At 41.9% G+C, this 16790-nt stretch overlaps 1 protein-coding gene across 2 annotated transcripts in view; it reads right to left on the bottom strand.

Moving 5' to 3' along the window:
• The window catches only part of LOC113478348 (visual pigment-like receptor peropsin), a 33424-nt gene extending 18198 nt beyond the window's left edge, over positions 1 to 15226 (bottom strand). Inside the window, exons 1-2 of one of the 2 annotated variants that reach the window (XM_026845489.1) lie at positions 14935 to 15226; positions 3114 to 3319 (exon numbers count right to left, since the gene is read on the bottom strand). In XM_026845489.1, the coding sequence (XP_026701290.1) occupies positions 3114 to 3319; positions 14935 to 15055 (327 nt within the window). In that variant the 5' untranslated portion in view covers positions 15056 to 15226. The remainder of the gene's footprint in view (positions 1 to 3113; positions 3320 to 14934) is intronic. The other variant, XM_026845488.1, reaches the window with a different exon arrangement.
• Between the last annotated feature and the right edge of the window lie 1564 nt (positions 15227 to 16790).

The raw sequence follows: 16790 nt of genomic DNA, 5'->3' as shown, positions 1-16790 counted from the left end.
CTTCACTAGAACTACGGTCAATGGGGGAACAGGTGGCTCTCGATCAGTGACTTACATTCCCTGACCTGAACTTTACTATATGAACTAGTTTACTTACTGATACTATTACCAAAGGATAAAAACTGAATGTGTTGGAGACTAACTGTCCTTCCTCTGTCCAGATCAGAACTAAGATACAGTGGTAGAGCACGGAATGGATAAACAAGAAGTGAAAGCAGAGTCCAAAGGCCACCCTTGGAAAACCATATCTATACACAGCATTCATCAGGGGAGCATTTGGATGCAGACCTACCATACCACCTCATTCCTGAGAGGAGAGCTCTCTCAGACCTCCAAAAAAGAAAAATGTTTGGCATGGGGAAGGAATGGTGTTTGTTCTATACAGAAGAGAACAGGGGCACACATATCTGTCTCATCCAACAGGTATGCTGTAAGATGGTCCTTTTAGCTGGAGATGCATCTTTTGTAACAGAGATTTTTCACAGACTAGGCTGTTCTGAAGGAGAAGTAGTATCTCTCTGTCTTCTCCCCACTGCCTCTAACTGGGAATGGTGAACCTTAATTTTGAAAAGTATTACCCAAGGGCACAGAAGGAGGCCTGAGTCAGAGGAGAGGAAAATAATTATGTGGATTAAGTGAGGCGAGCTCATGAAATTTCTTCATAAAGTGAAATGACAGGCTAGCTTGGAAAAATAGTTTCCCTAAGCATACTTGACAGCAGAAGCTGGCTGATCTAACAGGAGCAAACGTGTAGTGAAACAGACAATAACAGAAAGCCAAGTAAGGCTGTTCTCTGGACTCAGCAAAACAAACCAAGTCAGGGAAAACACATGGGCCATGTTTAGGAAAGAGCCATGTTCACATGTACAACAGCCCAGATTGTCATCACAGCTACTTGCCGAGGAGCTTAAGTGCAGTGAGTGGAACAAGAGACACAGACTTCAGAGAGCTGTGACAGAAAGCAAGGGCTTTACCTTCCTGGCACCAAGTTCCTCACTCCTTGTGTTCCACATGTGAGGCCATTCTGGTTGGACTGCAAATGTAACACATTTCATAAATACCAAAACCCAATCAATCAAAACCCTACCATCATTGAACGTTGAGCATCTTTAGAATAACCTTTGTGCTGGCTGCCCACACACATTTTATGCACAGAAACTTCCCACTATTTCTGCAGAATATTCTTCCTATAAACAGCCACTCTACTTCCAGAAGTTACTTTTTCATTACTGGCTTCATTTTGTCACACTTAATAATCAAGAAGATGGATGTGTCAGGTTTTAAACATGGTTTTGGGACCCCCGACACAGAACAAAGTCTTGATGGAAACAGGAATCCTACATGATTTTCTCTCAACCAGCCGCAATGAGCTCAACCACTCAAACAGTCAGAGCCAATTCAATTTATTGATTCAGAGTACAAGTTCCAGGTTATCATGAACTTTTAGTTAGCTTTAATACAGTATCAGTTCCTATTTGAATTGATAAATATAACTTTTACAGACTACAGAGGATTACTGACAGAAGGCTCCCATGAAAATCAAAACATACGGACACAGGACACCTTGCCATGCAGATTCTTGAGTGTGCTATTTTTTACAGCCCAAAAAAGGAATTACAGCATAGACTGGGCTCTGGAAGAGCTTGGACTAGGAAGGCAGAAGGGTCATTTAATGTTACCTATTTCATCCCGATGGGTTGTAATGTTAAATTATGGCACAGATCTTGGTTCAGGATTTCACACTGGATGGCTAGCCCTGTCTTACATAGGAAGCCTGCAGCAAAGATTGAACTGAACATGGAGATCCATATTTCACCTTTCTTAATCATAGCTGCAACCTTCATTGAAACAGGTAAAAATGGGAATCTTTAATTCTAAGGATGGGTGTGTATTATCAGTTTGCAGGTATGTCTTTGTTTATCTGATGACTTCAAAGGTTTCCATAAACAAAAAAATTAATGAAATGTCCTCTAAGGTTCTCCTCAACAGACCTTAGATTGCAATTGTAGGTGTTGTCATTAGAGAAATAGTGGGACTTTGCTGAGGAAATAATTAGCTTCATTTTGACAAACACTTTTCAGCCAAATGGCTATAGACATACATTTTAAACCAGAAAATAATGATTTTTTTAAATCAAGCTACAACTTCTATGTTAATCAGAGTTTCCATGGGAAGTTTTCCTCTCTGGGTAAACTGAACCTTTGTATTGAAAAGGAGGGGACAAGAGATGTAAAAGTTCTTTCTTCTATGTTGCACAATAGTTCAACTTCCTCTTAAAAAAAAATACAAAACCAAAAAAACCACCAACCCACAAACAAGACAAGAGGATTATTTCTCTCTCTCTCTTTTGTTTCATCATGATCTTTCTTACTCCTTGCTGTAGGCTATACTGTCATGTGCAGATTTTTGATTCCCTCATGTAATAAACACAGTAAGTATAATCTTTTTCACAAATGCTACTGAAAGCTTGTGCCTGTCTATCCATGGGATATATTTATAATCTGTCTACCCAAGTGTGTTTCAGAATTAACAATAATAATATTTTCCAAGTTCTCCAATAAAAACCTGCCTCCAAGTTCAGGGATGACTGTGCCATAAAGTTAAGTCACTCATCTTACCACAGCCAACAAACCAACCAAGAACTTAGGGGTAAGATTACAGAGTTACCACTGATTTAATACAGGAAGTTGTATGCTAAAATGTATGGGTATAGCCAAGTGCTGTGTGGAGGCTTTGCTCTACAGGCCTTGTCATGTAGGAGTCAACATTGCTTTAAGTCAAACATTAAAGTGCCAACAACCAGCTAGACTTCAAGGGAGCTGAAGATGAGCACAGCCTACACTTTAGCTTTCCAACATGAGTGGGAGCTATGACATGAAGTAAAAACCCCAAACTAGTAGGAGCTATTGTGAATAGAGAGAAAAAAAGTCATTGAAAATTGGTCAAACACTGCTCAAATGCATAGAGTTATGGGTGTAACAGAAGACAACACCATCCTTTTGGAAGGTCAGTCAGTATTTCTTTTCACTCTTTTGAGCCTATATGGTTATCTATACACAGCATATACACAGAAATAGATGCACCTGTTTTGTCTAAGTGTAATCCAGTCTTACCTGGCAAGTCCATATTGATGTGATAATGAATCCATCATCTCTGAAGACATTAAAGATTTCAATGATCCCCCGTGAATAACCAAATACGGAGATACTAGCATCTGATACCGCCAAGTTAAATGTGAGGTAGTCAGTGGGCTGCAGAAGATGTCTTTGTTTATACAGGACAAAAATCACAATGCTGTTTCCAAACCAAGAGAGCCAACCTGGAAAAAGAAGAAATAAATCCATGAAAATAGAAAACAAATAAAGCAAGAAGCAGTACAGTGTGTAAATGTGCAACATCTCTTCTAAAAAAATGCTTTTATTCCATGACAAACAAATTAAACCAGATTAACCACGGGAAAATCTATGAATGAAGCCCTTTAAAGTATCTGGGTACATTTTAGAAGCAGAAACAAACACTCCGTCAATGAAACAGAACAAACATGAAGAGCTGCTGCTGCTACTGCATCTGTTAAAGATTCACCATTTAAGAGCCTAGAGAAGTATTTTTTTCCTAAGTGGACAGATGAAACCCATGAAACATAACACCCAGGAAGAAAAAGAAGGAGGAAAAATTGCTAGAGTGGAGTTGAGACTATGAACAATCTGCCAAAAGCTGCAGCTGTTTAGGTATGTTGTAAGTAATACTGGATACTGGAAGCTCATGCACATACCCAGAGAGCTGCTTTATCAGTCCTCTCTCAAGAAGTGCAGCTAATATGATTAAGTGTCTTCTCTTAAAACAGTATAGGATCTACTTGCAGCAAAGCCTGTTCCAGACAGGAATATTTTTCGGTAACACACCTGATAATTTATATGAAGAGAACATTCAGAACAAACATTTCATAAGCTTTAAAGTCTTTTAAAATCTATTTTTAAAGAAAGTTGTATCACAGAGAATCACAGAATCATCTAGGTTGGAAAAGACCTTGAAGATCATCCAGTCCAACCATTAACCTAACACTGACAGTTCCCACCTACACCATATCCCTCAGTGCTATGTCGACCCGACTCTTAAACACCTCCAGGGATGGGGACTCCACCACCTCCCTGGGCAGCCCATTCCAACGTCCAACAACCCCTTCTGGAAAGAAATGCTTCCTAATACCCAGTCTAAACCTTCCCTGGCGCAACTTGAGGCCATTCCCTCTTGTCCTATCGCTTGTTACTTGGTTAAAGAGACTCATCCCCAGCTCTCTGCAACCTCCTTTGAGGCAGCTGTAGAGGGCAATGAGGTCTCCCCTCAGCCTCCTCTTCTCCAGACTAAACACCCCCAGTTCCCTCAGCCGCTCCCCGTACGACCTGTGCTCCAGACCCTGCACCAGCTTCGTTGCCCTTCTCTGGACACGCTCGAGTCATTCAATGTCCTTTTTGTAGTGAGGGGCCCAAAACTGAACACAGGAATCGAGGGGTGGCCTCACCAGTGCCCAGTACAGGGGTCAGATCCCTTCCCTGTCCCTGCTGGCCACGCTATTGCTGACACAAGCCAGGATGCCATTGGCCTTCTTGGCCCCCTGGGCACACTGCTGGCTCCTGTTCAGCCGGCTGTCAATCAGCACCCCCAGGTCCCTCTCTGACTGGCAGCTCTCCAGCCACTCCTCCCCAAGCCTGTAGCGCTGCTGGGGGTTGTTGTGGCCCAAGGGCAGCCCCCGGCATTTGGCTTTATGGAAACTCCTCCAGTTGGCCTCAGCCCATGGCTCCAGCCTGTCCAGGTCTCTCTGCAGAGCCTCCCTACCCTCGAGCAGATCAACACTCCCACCCAACTTGGTGTCATCTGCAAACTGACTGAGGGTGCACTCGATCCCCTCGTCTAGATCATCAATAAAGATGTTAAACAGGAGTGGCCCCAAAACCAAGACCTGGGGGACACCACTCGCTACTGGCCACCAACCGTCCTCTCTTACTGTCCAGGAACAGAGATGTCTGACTTGTACATGTCTAGTTAATATGAGGAAAACACAAGGGAGATGACTGTAAATCTGGTAAAAGTCAGCCTCTTAGATGGAGAGACCTAGAGTTTCCAAATATGCATGGCTATTGCCCCACACATCAGTGCAAGGCCTTGGTAGTTTGCATCCCACTTTTTAGAATGATGTAGACATGTGGAAACAACTTTTAACAGAACGTTTACTCATAAGTGTCAGTCTCTGTTGAAAATGGGGCTTGGCTTCAGGGCAGCTGCTGGAGTGGAGCTGAGCAGCTGGTCGGGCAGGACCGGGCTCCCTGCTGGCTCCTTTTTCTGACCCCCAAACCAGCTCTGCCACAGCTGACATAGGTCGCCTCATTTCACCTTGGAAATGTGGAGCAAAACATCACTTCTTTTGAGTGTCTGCAGTCTGGGACAGGTTTAGGAACCCAGCAGCTGGAGGTTTTGTTCCCCAGGGTTGATGCTAGGATACAACAGTAACTACCAGGTGAAGGAGAAAAGAGTTGATGCACAGACCTTTATTCAGGCACAAGCAGTAGATATCCCAGAGTAAGGGTGCTGTATATTGACACAGCAAGAGGTGAATATATATACTGAAGAGGGATGTGACACAATGGCATTGCACAGCATCTCTGGATATTCAAAGGAGCTCATGAGATGAAAGGTGGCTTATGGTTTAATGTTGTAGCAAGAGGCCAGCTGCTTTCCTTCAGGAAGCATCAACAACCCCATATGTCAGAAACCCAGCACTTTATCAGCACGGGCTGATATGGCTAGGGAGGGAGAGGAGGAAATTACCTCCAAATCTCCAGGCCATCTGCGAGTATCACAAGCCGAAATGCCAAAGAGCAAGGTGCTTGTTCTCCAAACAGAGGTTGGGTACTTGCCACCTGGTGCAGTACGTGGGATATTCTGGAGTGGGAGGGGAGGTGGTTGATGGGTCAGTCTCTGTGTGGTGCTATGAACTGCTTTGTCTGCAGAACAATTTCCTTTTGATAACTTCTCTTTGCAAAATTGCCAAGCTGCTGCTGCTCTGGCTTGCTTAGCAAATGCACATGGCTTACTAAAGAGCTTTTGAAGTGGGAAGAGCTGACATATCGGCATATGGTATTAACTAGAAATAGTCACTGTTGCAACGATACACTGAGATACAGACATAAATTGTATATATGTCTCGTTGTAAGGATAAAATCAACAATAACAAATACATTTTATTCTGTCCACTAGGTGACAATGTTTCTTAATCTAGTCTCATTTCCAACGGCTGTATGTGCTTTAAGTCAGGATTTGTTTCTGACTTTTCTCTGAATCTAGGTATTATAAATAGGCCCAACAGGGCACTGGAGGAGGACGGCTTTGGGATTTCATCAGGATAGTCTTCAATGCAAACATGGTAATTAGTTGTTGTTTGTGCATGTCAGCCCTACCTTCTGTAAAGTAGCAGTTTTCAAGACAGTGGGCACAGAAATATTTTCCCTCTAAATATGAAGACATAGTGCTAAAATGGCAGACAAAATAAAATGGCACCTCCTTTGTAAATAGCAAAATTTTGTCATGGCAGTGTAATAGAGAGGAGGGCTACCCTTAAAGTGTCAGACATGTGCGCTTCCTGGGGTTATACAGAGAAAATTCCCCTTAGCCCAGAGGGTAAGGGAGTTTTCAGTTAAAGCATCTTACAGAAGCAGCTGAACAAAATATTCTGTAAAACAACAACACACATTTTAGATGGAGATGACAGAGACACAGTATTTGCGATCATTTTTTGGAATATTTACACACTGAGAGTGGGGATGAGGGAAGCATTGAGGGTTATAAAGTTACAGAGTGTGTAACTTCCGCAGGTAGGCACCATACTTCTAACTAAAGCAGGTGGAGAACCTGCACTGGCATTTCCAGTCCCTAAAATATCTGATCTGTCTGGGGAGTGGACCATATTAATACTGTGATAATAAAAAATATTGAGGAACTAAATTCTCAGTATACCATGGAGTAACAAAACCAGTGGTCACATAAAAGCGCTATCAACTAGAACAGTGACCATGAAACACTACATCTCTGCACCATCAGATAGATGTGTTAGTCTGGAATTGCTGGCTATACTGACCAGCTGATTTTTTATTCCCCCCCCAACCCAAAAAAACAACCAACTCCAACTAGAAGAATACCTCAAACCAACCAACTTCCCTCGCCCAAAACCTTGACAGCACAAGTAATGCAGTGAAAATGCAGTGCAGAGGAAGCACAGCAATAGCTCTGATGCTATCAGTGAGGGCAGGGTTCTCAACAGCTTTGCAGGCAGTATATGCCTCAGGGTAGATCACAAGAAGATCAAGAGCCCCCAAACAAACCTCTGAACTTCCATGTGCTATAAGACCTGAGTGTCACCAGGTGGCATCTCAATAAAACAGAGGATAGAAAAGAAACAACCGAGGGAACAAATTTAATTTTTTTGCAAGCTGCCAACATTATTCACTCACAAGAATGTACAAAACCCCCCTAACCACCAAAACCCCAAACCCCAAATCCAACTCCAGCATCCTAAGGTAATCCTACTGAGAAAGGACAGGTTCCAACTGAGCTCAGAATGTGACTGAGAGAGAAAAAACAGCAGATGGGAAGAAACTGAACACTTTCACCCATCAAAGGTCCAGAGAGGAACCACCATATTTCCCCCATAAGCTATAGTGCTGTCTGATATGGGTTGCTCATCAACGAGAGATGCTACCCTTTCTGGAGTGGCAAAATACACAGACAACATACAGTTACTGACATTTGTTAACACAGGGCAGGACTGAAAGCAGATGCTCTGAGTCTGGCAGTGTCAGAGTAGAATAGGTTAAGAGTGTTGATAAATGCTAAATACTGAACAGCTAAGGAGTCACCTTTACTCCTCAGACACCCACAGAGAAGTACTTGGTACCACATTTATAAACATTGGGAGGTAGGAGGAATAGGATGAAGAGCAATATTAAAAATGTTGTATTGCCCTTATATAATTCAGTAGTAATCCCCTGGAACAATACGCCCTAATAGAGCATTTTAATCCACAGAAGTGCTCGACAAAGGAGGCTGGTGCTGTTATCCATGATTTCTGGGGGAGGCACAGGAAGGCTGCCAAGCAAGCTGGTGGTAGTTAGGAACCAAAACCCTATTGACAAAGTCCTGTATCAGCACGTGTCTGCCACCCTCTGCAAATAAAACACTGAAAAAGTAGCCAGCAAGAGTGATTAAGGATACTGAAATATCTTTCTGCTGAAAGTGACTGAGAATAGTGAGATTGTTTAACTCTGGGAATAGTTAAGAGGGAACACAACAATTCTACAAAGATTTCTGCCAAATCACTCAAACCTGAGTCTCCAGACATAGCCTATTTTTCTCTCATGTACCTGAGATGGTCTTTGAACAAGCAATAAACACCTGAGGCTGCATGCAATTTCATTGTTAACATTCAATTTATGTTTTTGCAGAGTTAAATTTGGTACAAGGGAACTGATAGCTTCGAGCTGGTCATTCGTATTTCCAACAGATGAATGCATCCATGCCCAGCTAAGATAAGTTATTATGCTTTGTACTTAGACTTGATCTTATTAGACATTGTTGCATGGCCTTTACTTGTAAAATCTGACAAGAATGAATTAGAAAAATAGGTGTTACAACTCACCCATCTGCAGTTTAAAATATACAGGGAGCCTTAAGTGGAAGAATTAAAGAAATGAAAGCAAAAGGCGAAGGCTCTGTGTCACAAGTCAAGCTACACTTTTCCCTCAGCAAATAACCTTATTTCTAGGACAGAAATTGGACTGAGCATCTAGATATAGAGCAGGCATGAGTGCAGTCAGTTACTGGTTCAACTACCTATACAGAAGCATAAATGTCTATCTGAAGAGGTTTGCTGTAAAAGATTTTCAGACTAGAAAACACTATTTAAAACAGTAATAAAATCTAGAGAATTTGTAAAGCTGTCATTTAACTACTGCAACTGTGAAGTGACCCTGTCTGTTTTTAGTCTTCACTGCTAATTACACATACACAATATCCTACCCAGGACATATTGCCAAGTTTGGCAGGAAGGAGAAGAGTCATCATGTTCTAGACCTGACAAAGTGTGGAGAGATTATTTGTTCAATAGATGCAATCATTTTGTGGATGAATGTTTTGTGACTAGCTTGTTTCCTTTCCGCCTTCTCAGATTTATCTGTGAAATGTTGTCCCAAAATAATGCTCATTCTGCCACTTATCAAATAACAGTTTACTATTACCATTTGTAAACGTGTGCCATTTAAAGGCATGTTTGGGTCGTGTGGTCTGTTACAGTTTTCTAACAGGATTGGTAATGTTCTCAGGATGCCTTTCTGATACAAGCACTCACAAAAAGTTGAAACTTGTTCTCTAACAAATAATTCCGTCCTACTGACTTAAAATTTTCTTTTATGCCAAGCATTCACTCTAACAGTCCCAGTTAACTGTGAAATTAGGGAAAATAAGCACAGAACAAATTGTGTATAAATGCAGAAAAGAAAAATTTACTTAAGAATTCCGATTAATAATTATGAAGGAAAAAATTCTTACTTTTTTTTTCCCCCAGGTCTAGGTTTGACTTAACTAGCAGCTGTGGAGAGTACTTTTAAATGTCATCTAATAATTTAAACTATAGAAAGATTTTCCACAGTACTATACCACTTAGGGCATAGGCAAAAAACAGGTCAGATGTAATTCTAGCAACAGGACAAGCTCCCACCTGTCTGTCAAAGATAGTTCTGAGCTCATGGAACAAAAGGATAGAAACAGCACTGCCTTCAGAAAGGGGATGCTGATGCAGCTGACCTAATGAAGGATAACACATCAGCTGCCATCACCTGCAGACAGTCCCTCTAAGCATGCTATGATGGCTTACTGATATGGGATTGACACTGCATTTTTTCCACACTTTGCTGGTCCTCTGGAATAAGCATTAGCAAGGTGAGTGATAGAATGGTGACTCAGATCCCAAGAAGCTGTGCAGTGATCTCAAAATCCATCTGCCTTTGCAAAATGCACTCATGCACTTTTATGCTGTTTTGCTTGTGGTGTTAGTGTGCGATACCTATTCCAGAGATGGCTTTGAGCTCAGATTTCCCCTCTGTCTGGATCTGATACAGCCTGTCCGGTGTATGAAGTATGAAGTATACATCAGTGTCCTGTCTGCCACATATGACATCTGCACTACCTGTGATGTGAGAATTTTCAGAAGAGGACAATCAAAGAGGCCTCATCTCAGCAAAATATGTTAGATCATGGTTCCTGGATATTCACGTCCTCTGTCAAGATGTATGACTGTGGGAAGACTTGTCAAAAGATAGGGGTTTTGGGCTTTATCCTGAGAAGATAAAGAGATTCAGAGGAACCCCATCTTCTAGGTAAGAGCTAACACCAATCAGAAATGTATGTCAATCTGCAAAAAGCTGCACTGGCATACTTAGATTTAAAGGAGAAGAAAACATGTAGCAGTTACAAAAGTGTAATCACTGAACCTGTTTTCAAAAAACTGCAAGTATGAAACATGAACATCTTTGGAACTTTGTGTAAGGAAGCACCCATAGACTTCTGCAAATGCAGATTGTCTTTCAAGACTCCTAAAGAAATGCAGGCTTGGGAAGGTAACGCGTGGACTGGCCTTTGTCCTCTGCTGCCAAAAGGGCAAAAAGTTGTCTGTGTAACAGAGTACTTCGTTCTGCCACATTACTGCTCCCCAGATAGCCTAAGTTATTGGTGTACATAAAACTAATAGCTGTAAATTTTTATGGTTGGTGCTTGCAGACGTACAGAAGTAGACCTTTAAGGAGGAAAAGACATGAGAACTTTTCTGATTTATGTATTACTAACAGATTATTTTCAGAAGTTCTTATTACAAAAAGGTATACATACCTCCATCGCATTTTACCAGATCCATGCTACGCTTAATTAATTAATGGATGAACAAGGAGCTCCTGGACAAACTCAAAACCAAAAAGGAAGCCTACAGAGGGTGGAAGCAAGGACAGATAGCCTGGAATACAGAGAAATTGTCTGAGCAGCCAGGCATCAGGTTAGAAAGGCCAAAGCCCTGGCAGAAATAAATCTGTCCAGGGATGTCAAGGGCAACAAAAAAACTTCTATAGGTACGCTAGTGATAGAAGGAAGACTAGGGAAAATGTGGGCCCTTTCTGGAAGGAAACAGGAGACTTGGTTACTTAGGATCAAGGCTAAGGTACTCATGAATTTTTTGCCTCAGCCTTCACTGGCAATTTCTCCAGCCACACCGCCCAAGTTGCAGAAGCCAAAGGCTGGGACTGGAAGAATGAAGAACTGCCCACTGTAGGAGAAGATCAGGTTTGAGACCATCTAAGGAACCTGAAGGTGCACAAGTCTATGTGACCTGATGAGATGCACCTGTGGGTCCTGAGGAAACTGGTGAATCAAGTTGCAAGGCCACTATCCATCATATTAGAGAAGTCATGGCAGGACGGTGAAGTTTCTACTGATTGGAAAAGAGGAAACATAACCCATTTTAAAAAGGGGAAAAAGGAGGACCCGGGGAACTACAGGCCAGTCAGTCTCAGTTCTGTGCCTGGCAAGATCATGGAGTGGATCCTCCTGGAAATTATGCTAAGGCACATGGAAAATAAGGAGGTGATTGGTGACAGCCAACATGGCTTCACTAAGGGCAAATCACGCCTGACTAATCTGGTGGCCTTCTACAGTGGGGTTACAGCGTTGGTGGAGAAGGGAAGAGCAACTGATATCATCTACCTGGACTTGTGCAAAGCATTTGACAGTGTCCCGCACAACACCTTTGTCTCTAAATGGGAGAGATGTGTATTTGACAGATGGACCACTTGGTGGATAAGGAATTGGCTGGATGGTCACACTCAAAGAGTTGTGGTCAGTGGCTCCATGTCCAAGTGGAGAGCAGGGATGAGTGACATTCCTCAGGACTTGGTGCTGAGACTGGGGCCATTTAGCATTTTTATTGGTGACATGGACAGTGGGATTGAGTGCACCCTCAGCAGGTTTGCCAACATCATCAAGCTGTGTGGTGTGGTTGACACACTGGAGGGAAGGGATGTGCCATCCAGAGGGACCTGGACAGGCTTGAGACGTGGGCCTGTGAGAACCTCATGAAGTTCAACAGGGCCAAGTGCAAGGTCTTACACCTGTCATGAGGCAATCCCAAGCCAAATACAAGCTGGGTGGAGAATGGATTGAGATCAACCCTGCAGGAAAGGACTTGAGAGTGTTGGTTGACAAGATGCTCAAGATGACCCTATAATGTGTGTTTACAGTCCAGAAAACCAACCATATCCTGGGCTGCATCAAGAGAAGGGTGGGCAGCAGGTCAAGGGAGGTGATTCTCCTCTACTCTGCTCTTGTGAGACCCTACTTGGAGCTCTGGGGCCCCCAGTGTAAGAAGAACATAGATCTGTTGGAGCAATCCCAGAGGAGGGCCACAAAGATGATCAGGGGGCTGGAGCACCTCTCCTATGAAGACAAGGCTGAGAGAGTTGGGCTCGTTCAGCCTGGAGAAGAGAAGGCTCTGGGGAGACCTTATAGCTGTCTTCCCATACTGAAAGGAGGCCTTCAGGAAAGCAGGAGAGAGACTTTTTTACAAGGACATGTACCCCACTGACAGAGAGTAGGTTTAGGTTAGATACAAGGAAGAAATTCTTGACTGTGAGGGCGATGAAACACTGGAACAGGTTACTCAAAGATGTTGTGGATGACCCATCCCTGGAAGTGTTCAAGGACAGGCTGGACGGATCTTTGAGCAACCTGGTCTACTGGAAGATGTCCCTGTCCCTGGCAAGGGGGGTTGGAACTAGATGATCTTTAAGGTCCCTTTTGACCCAAAACATTCTATGATAGTGTTATTTCTGGTTATATATATACTCTGCAAGAAACACAACTTGATTTTGAATCTGGTGGTAAGTTTCAAGAATAGCAGCTATAACATGTCAAACATGTAAGCCTGCAGAAGGATGTGGAGCAATTAAAAACCAATAGACATAGAACCTAAAAGCTCAGGCACCTGGGTACTTTAAAAAGTATTTGCTATAAGATGTGGGGTCATCATTAGGACCTTTGTTGGTAACACCTTTGTGGGTCAGCTGATGAAAGAAGTTTAAACTACCAGTGTGATGCAGAGGCAACACTAAGATGGATCAGTAGAGCTGGGGAAGTGCAAAAAAAAAAAAAAAAAAAAAAAAAAAAGAGTCCAGGTTGCAAAAAACAGCATAAAAGACTGCTAGGATGATAGGCTGGAATGACAGGGGAAAGGGTATTATGACAGAAGATAAATAAATTAGAAATACCCACACACACCCCCTAAATCAGTGAAACAAAAAAACCTCAAAACCCCACTCACTTGCTTAATATAGGAATACAAAGGCTGACCACAGGGTATGACTGTATCTTCGGGAACACAGACTGGCTGTAGGATGTTAATTGCAGGAAAAAAAAAAAAATTCCGTTAAAAAGAGTGACAAAAAGGGTAAAGTTGGTGTGATCACTTTAGCTAAGAATTCGGAAAAGACTCCTACCCAACAGAGAAACAAAATCAGGAACATGCTGTCAATTGGAAGAGTGGTAGCAACACCAAGAAACCCCTAGCCAGTTATATGAGGGAGCATGGTAGCTTTGTAAATGAGATTATGTGTTATCACAGCAGGGGACTGGCCTCGCTGACCTAAGATGTTCTTTCTAGTCTTAAGTGCAACTGATTATTTCATTAGCTGATGGTGCAGCCATTTCCCAGCCATTCATGAAGGGTTACGCAGATGTGAACAGATTGGGGATAAATTGGAACAAATCTGAGTTACTTTACGGCCACTCTTCTAATTAAGATAGAAGATTCCTAAGATAGAAGCTATATATTTTTCTACTAGAATCTCTGTTTTTATTCTAAATACAACTTTTTCCTCCCTATTTCCTATTGATAAAAAAGAAGAGCAAGTCTCATGTAAACACACTAAAATACTCAGCATTTTACATAGTAACTTCCATGGACCCTTCTCAAGAATAAGTGGAGGGCTAGTAAGCTACTTGCAATATGTGATAAGCTCAGAAAAATAAAAAATCTGTTTCAAGCAATCATATAAAAACAGAAACATTTTTTATATGCTGTTTAGAAGAACAGATTTAATAAAAGTTACAATTTCTTGTATTTTCCTGTGAGGTTTTACGATCGGAAATTTTGATTTCCTAGGAAAGCTGCATTCTTTGAAATTTCATAAAGTTTCCTTGTATCCTGCAATGAGTCTGCCCCAAACACAATATTTAAACAAACAAAACAAAATTGTGCTGGGATCAAAGTGAGTTCATATTGGGTACCGTTTTCAAATCCTTATTATACACTTAAAATAGCTGTCTCGCAGCAGAACTGAAACACACAGTATTATGACTGCTAACACAGGCTAACGTTCTAGTACTTAGACCTATCATAGATGCTGTTTGAAGAAGTTTATTTCTTTGTGCATCAAACATTTAAAACAAAAGCACAAATAGTTAAAAAATGTTTTAAACTACAGAACCGTATTTTCTGTCTCTGCAGAAGGTATTTGTAGTATGCCAACTGACTGCCAGCAGTCAAAACTCTGGGAATCACAGAACATTGATTTGGTGCTACCAAGACATGAGAAGACACAGAAGTATCATGTTCTTCTGATAAAGGTACTTTTTTATCTTCCCAGATAGTAAGTATAGCGAACATTAGTTAAAAGTTTACAGGCTTTTCTATATTTTCCCCACAAGATTTCTGCATTGATTATTAATCTCTTTCTAACAAAAGAAAACTGCACAAGATCCTCGTTCCATTAGGGACAATACCCAAATGAATCACTTTGAACTTTATACCAAACTCTACTTAAGAGCTTCCTTTCACATCCGAGTACATACCTAAAGCCAGTAGGTAGAAACCTATGATAGTTTCTCCTTGCTCTGTTACGGCTGACTCTTTGCCCAGAAAACTGACGTTGTTGTTTCTCCAGGGTGTCTGTGGAGAAAACTGGACAGACATTTTCAGCGGAACTTATGACCCAGAAATTGCCCTTTCCTCAGTGTGTTCAGCAAAATAAAATGGTTCCAGCCTTTTCCTCAGTTTCTGCTTCCTGTATTCGAGGGAGCTCTTCAATGAGACTAATGATCTAAAGAAGGAAATCTCAAGGGACAGGAGCTTTACAGCCTTCTGACCTGTTCTTCTTCACTAATCCTACCTATTAATACAGCTTGTGAATCTGTGGCCAGCCCAAGACAGCAGATTTCCCTATATCCTTATTACTGCTACGTGCAGAAATCTTGAATGAACAGCGTGTGTCTGACAAAAGGACAACTTCCTTTAAAACATAACCTACAGGCTCACAGGCACACCCACGAACATAGTGCATACTGATATGTTGCTAAAATAGCAGTACTTTTGTCTTTTTGTCTTCACTGAAGACCAGCAGAGTTTCAGTTCAAATGAAATTGAGGAAAAATCTCACACAGATTAAAGAAAAAAAAGGCACAGTAAAAAACAATGGGAAGATGTCACTACCTGAGAATGTGACTATAACATAGCAGAAAAAAATCAGCTAGGAAGTTAATTTACCAGCAGGACAGCTGCTAATTTAAAAAGAAGGGCAGACAATTTCCAGTACAGGTTTAAAAAAAATTTTAAAGGTATTTGAATTGTATTTTTAGACTGCTAAGCACCCTGAAATCTAGTATACTCCAAGTCTAGTAGAATTTTCCCCCACTGTTGAAAAATGAGATCTTGTTGAGAAGACATTACACATGATTTAGGTGAGTCAGTCTGGAGTATTTTTAGTCTTTACTGAGGTATCAATGATTGTATTTCAGATATGGCCTCTCTTACCAGTCAGGTTGTAGTCATAATTAAAAAATTTTAGTCTGTATTAATCAATCTGAAGCAGCAATGTTTTCCTGATGAGCAATACACTGTTACTGCATGAATTTCCTGTGCCCATCTCAGTGCCCTGACCAGCTTGTGCCTTCCCACCCTGGGCAGCAAATCAGCCTTGGTGGTGGCACCCAGCCAAAGGAAGCAAAGAACCTCACTGGGAACCTCCACTGTCCACGGGCCTGTTTTGTCCCTCCTGAGGTGGATTAATTTCTCCTGTCAAACTTTCCCTGTGTTTGCTATGACAGCCTCACCGTGAGAGAGGGGAGTAAATGCAATGTGATGAGAATAAAAGGAGACAAAAATGCTTTACAGCAAGAAGAAGGAAGAATCAGTTGCATTATGATGAAAAACAGAAGCCTCTCACCTTCCTGCTAATGGTGAGGACAGTGATCCACACACTTGCTTCAGTGAAGACCCTTGCAAGGGTGCTAGGCTTGACTTGTCCCCAGCCATCTTGCTCTCGTACCAGTCACTGGAGTGCTGCTCCCTCTCTCCAACATAAAGTCTGCAACATGTGTATGGCAGCTCCCACAGATCCCATTTAAGCAACCAAATGGCCTGATTTTTCCAATCATTAGCCACAGCCCACCTCCTTCTGAATTTTTGTAGAGAACTCCTTCTAAGTTTGTCCATAGACAGTTGGAGTTTAGCCCTGACAAACCTTCTAAAACATATTGCTTAGCAGACTGACAGAGTGACCTGGGACTTACCAGCTCAGGGATTAAAAGTTGCCCCAGCAGTGCTCTCAAGTTCAAAATCTTTCATTGATGTGCTTCAGCAACAGTTTCAGGTTGCTCCCAATACTCCCACCACAACCTCAGCTCGGGGCATCTCTTGACCATGCAGACAT

Source organism: Athene cunicularia (genome assembly GCF_003259725.1).
Source record: "Athene cunicularia isolate RWA chromosome 3 unlocalized genomic scaffold, athCun1 chr3_part1, whole genome shotgun sequence".
In the NCBI taxonomy this organism is placed as follows: domain Eukaryota; kingdom Metazoa; phylum Chordata; class Aves; order Strigiformes; family Strigidae; genus Athene; species Athene cunicularia.
This window is presented reverse-complemented; position numbering and strand designations above follow the sequence as displayed.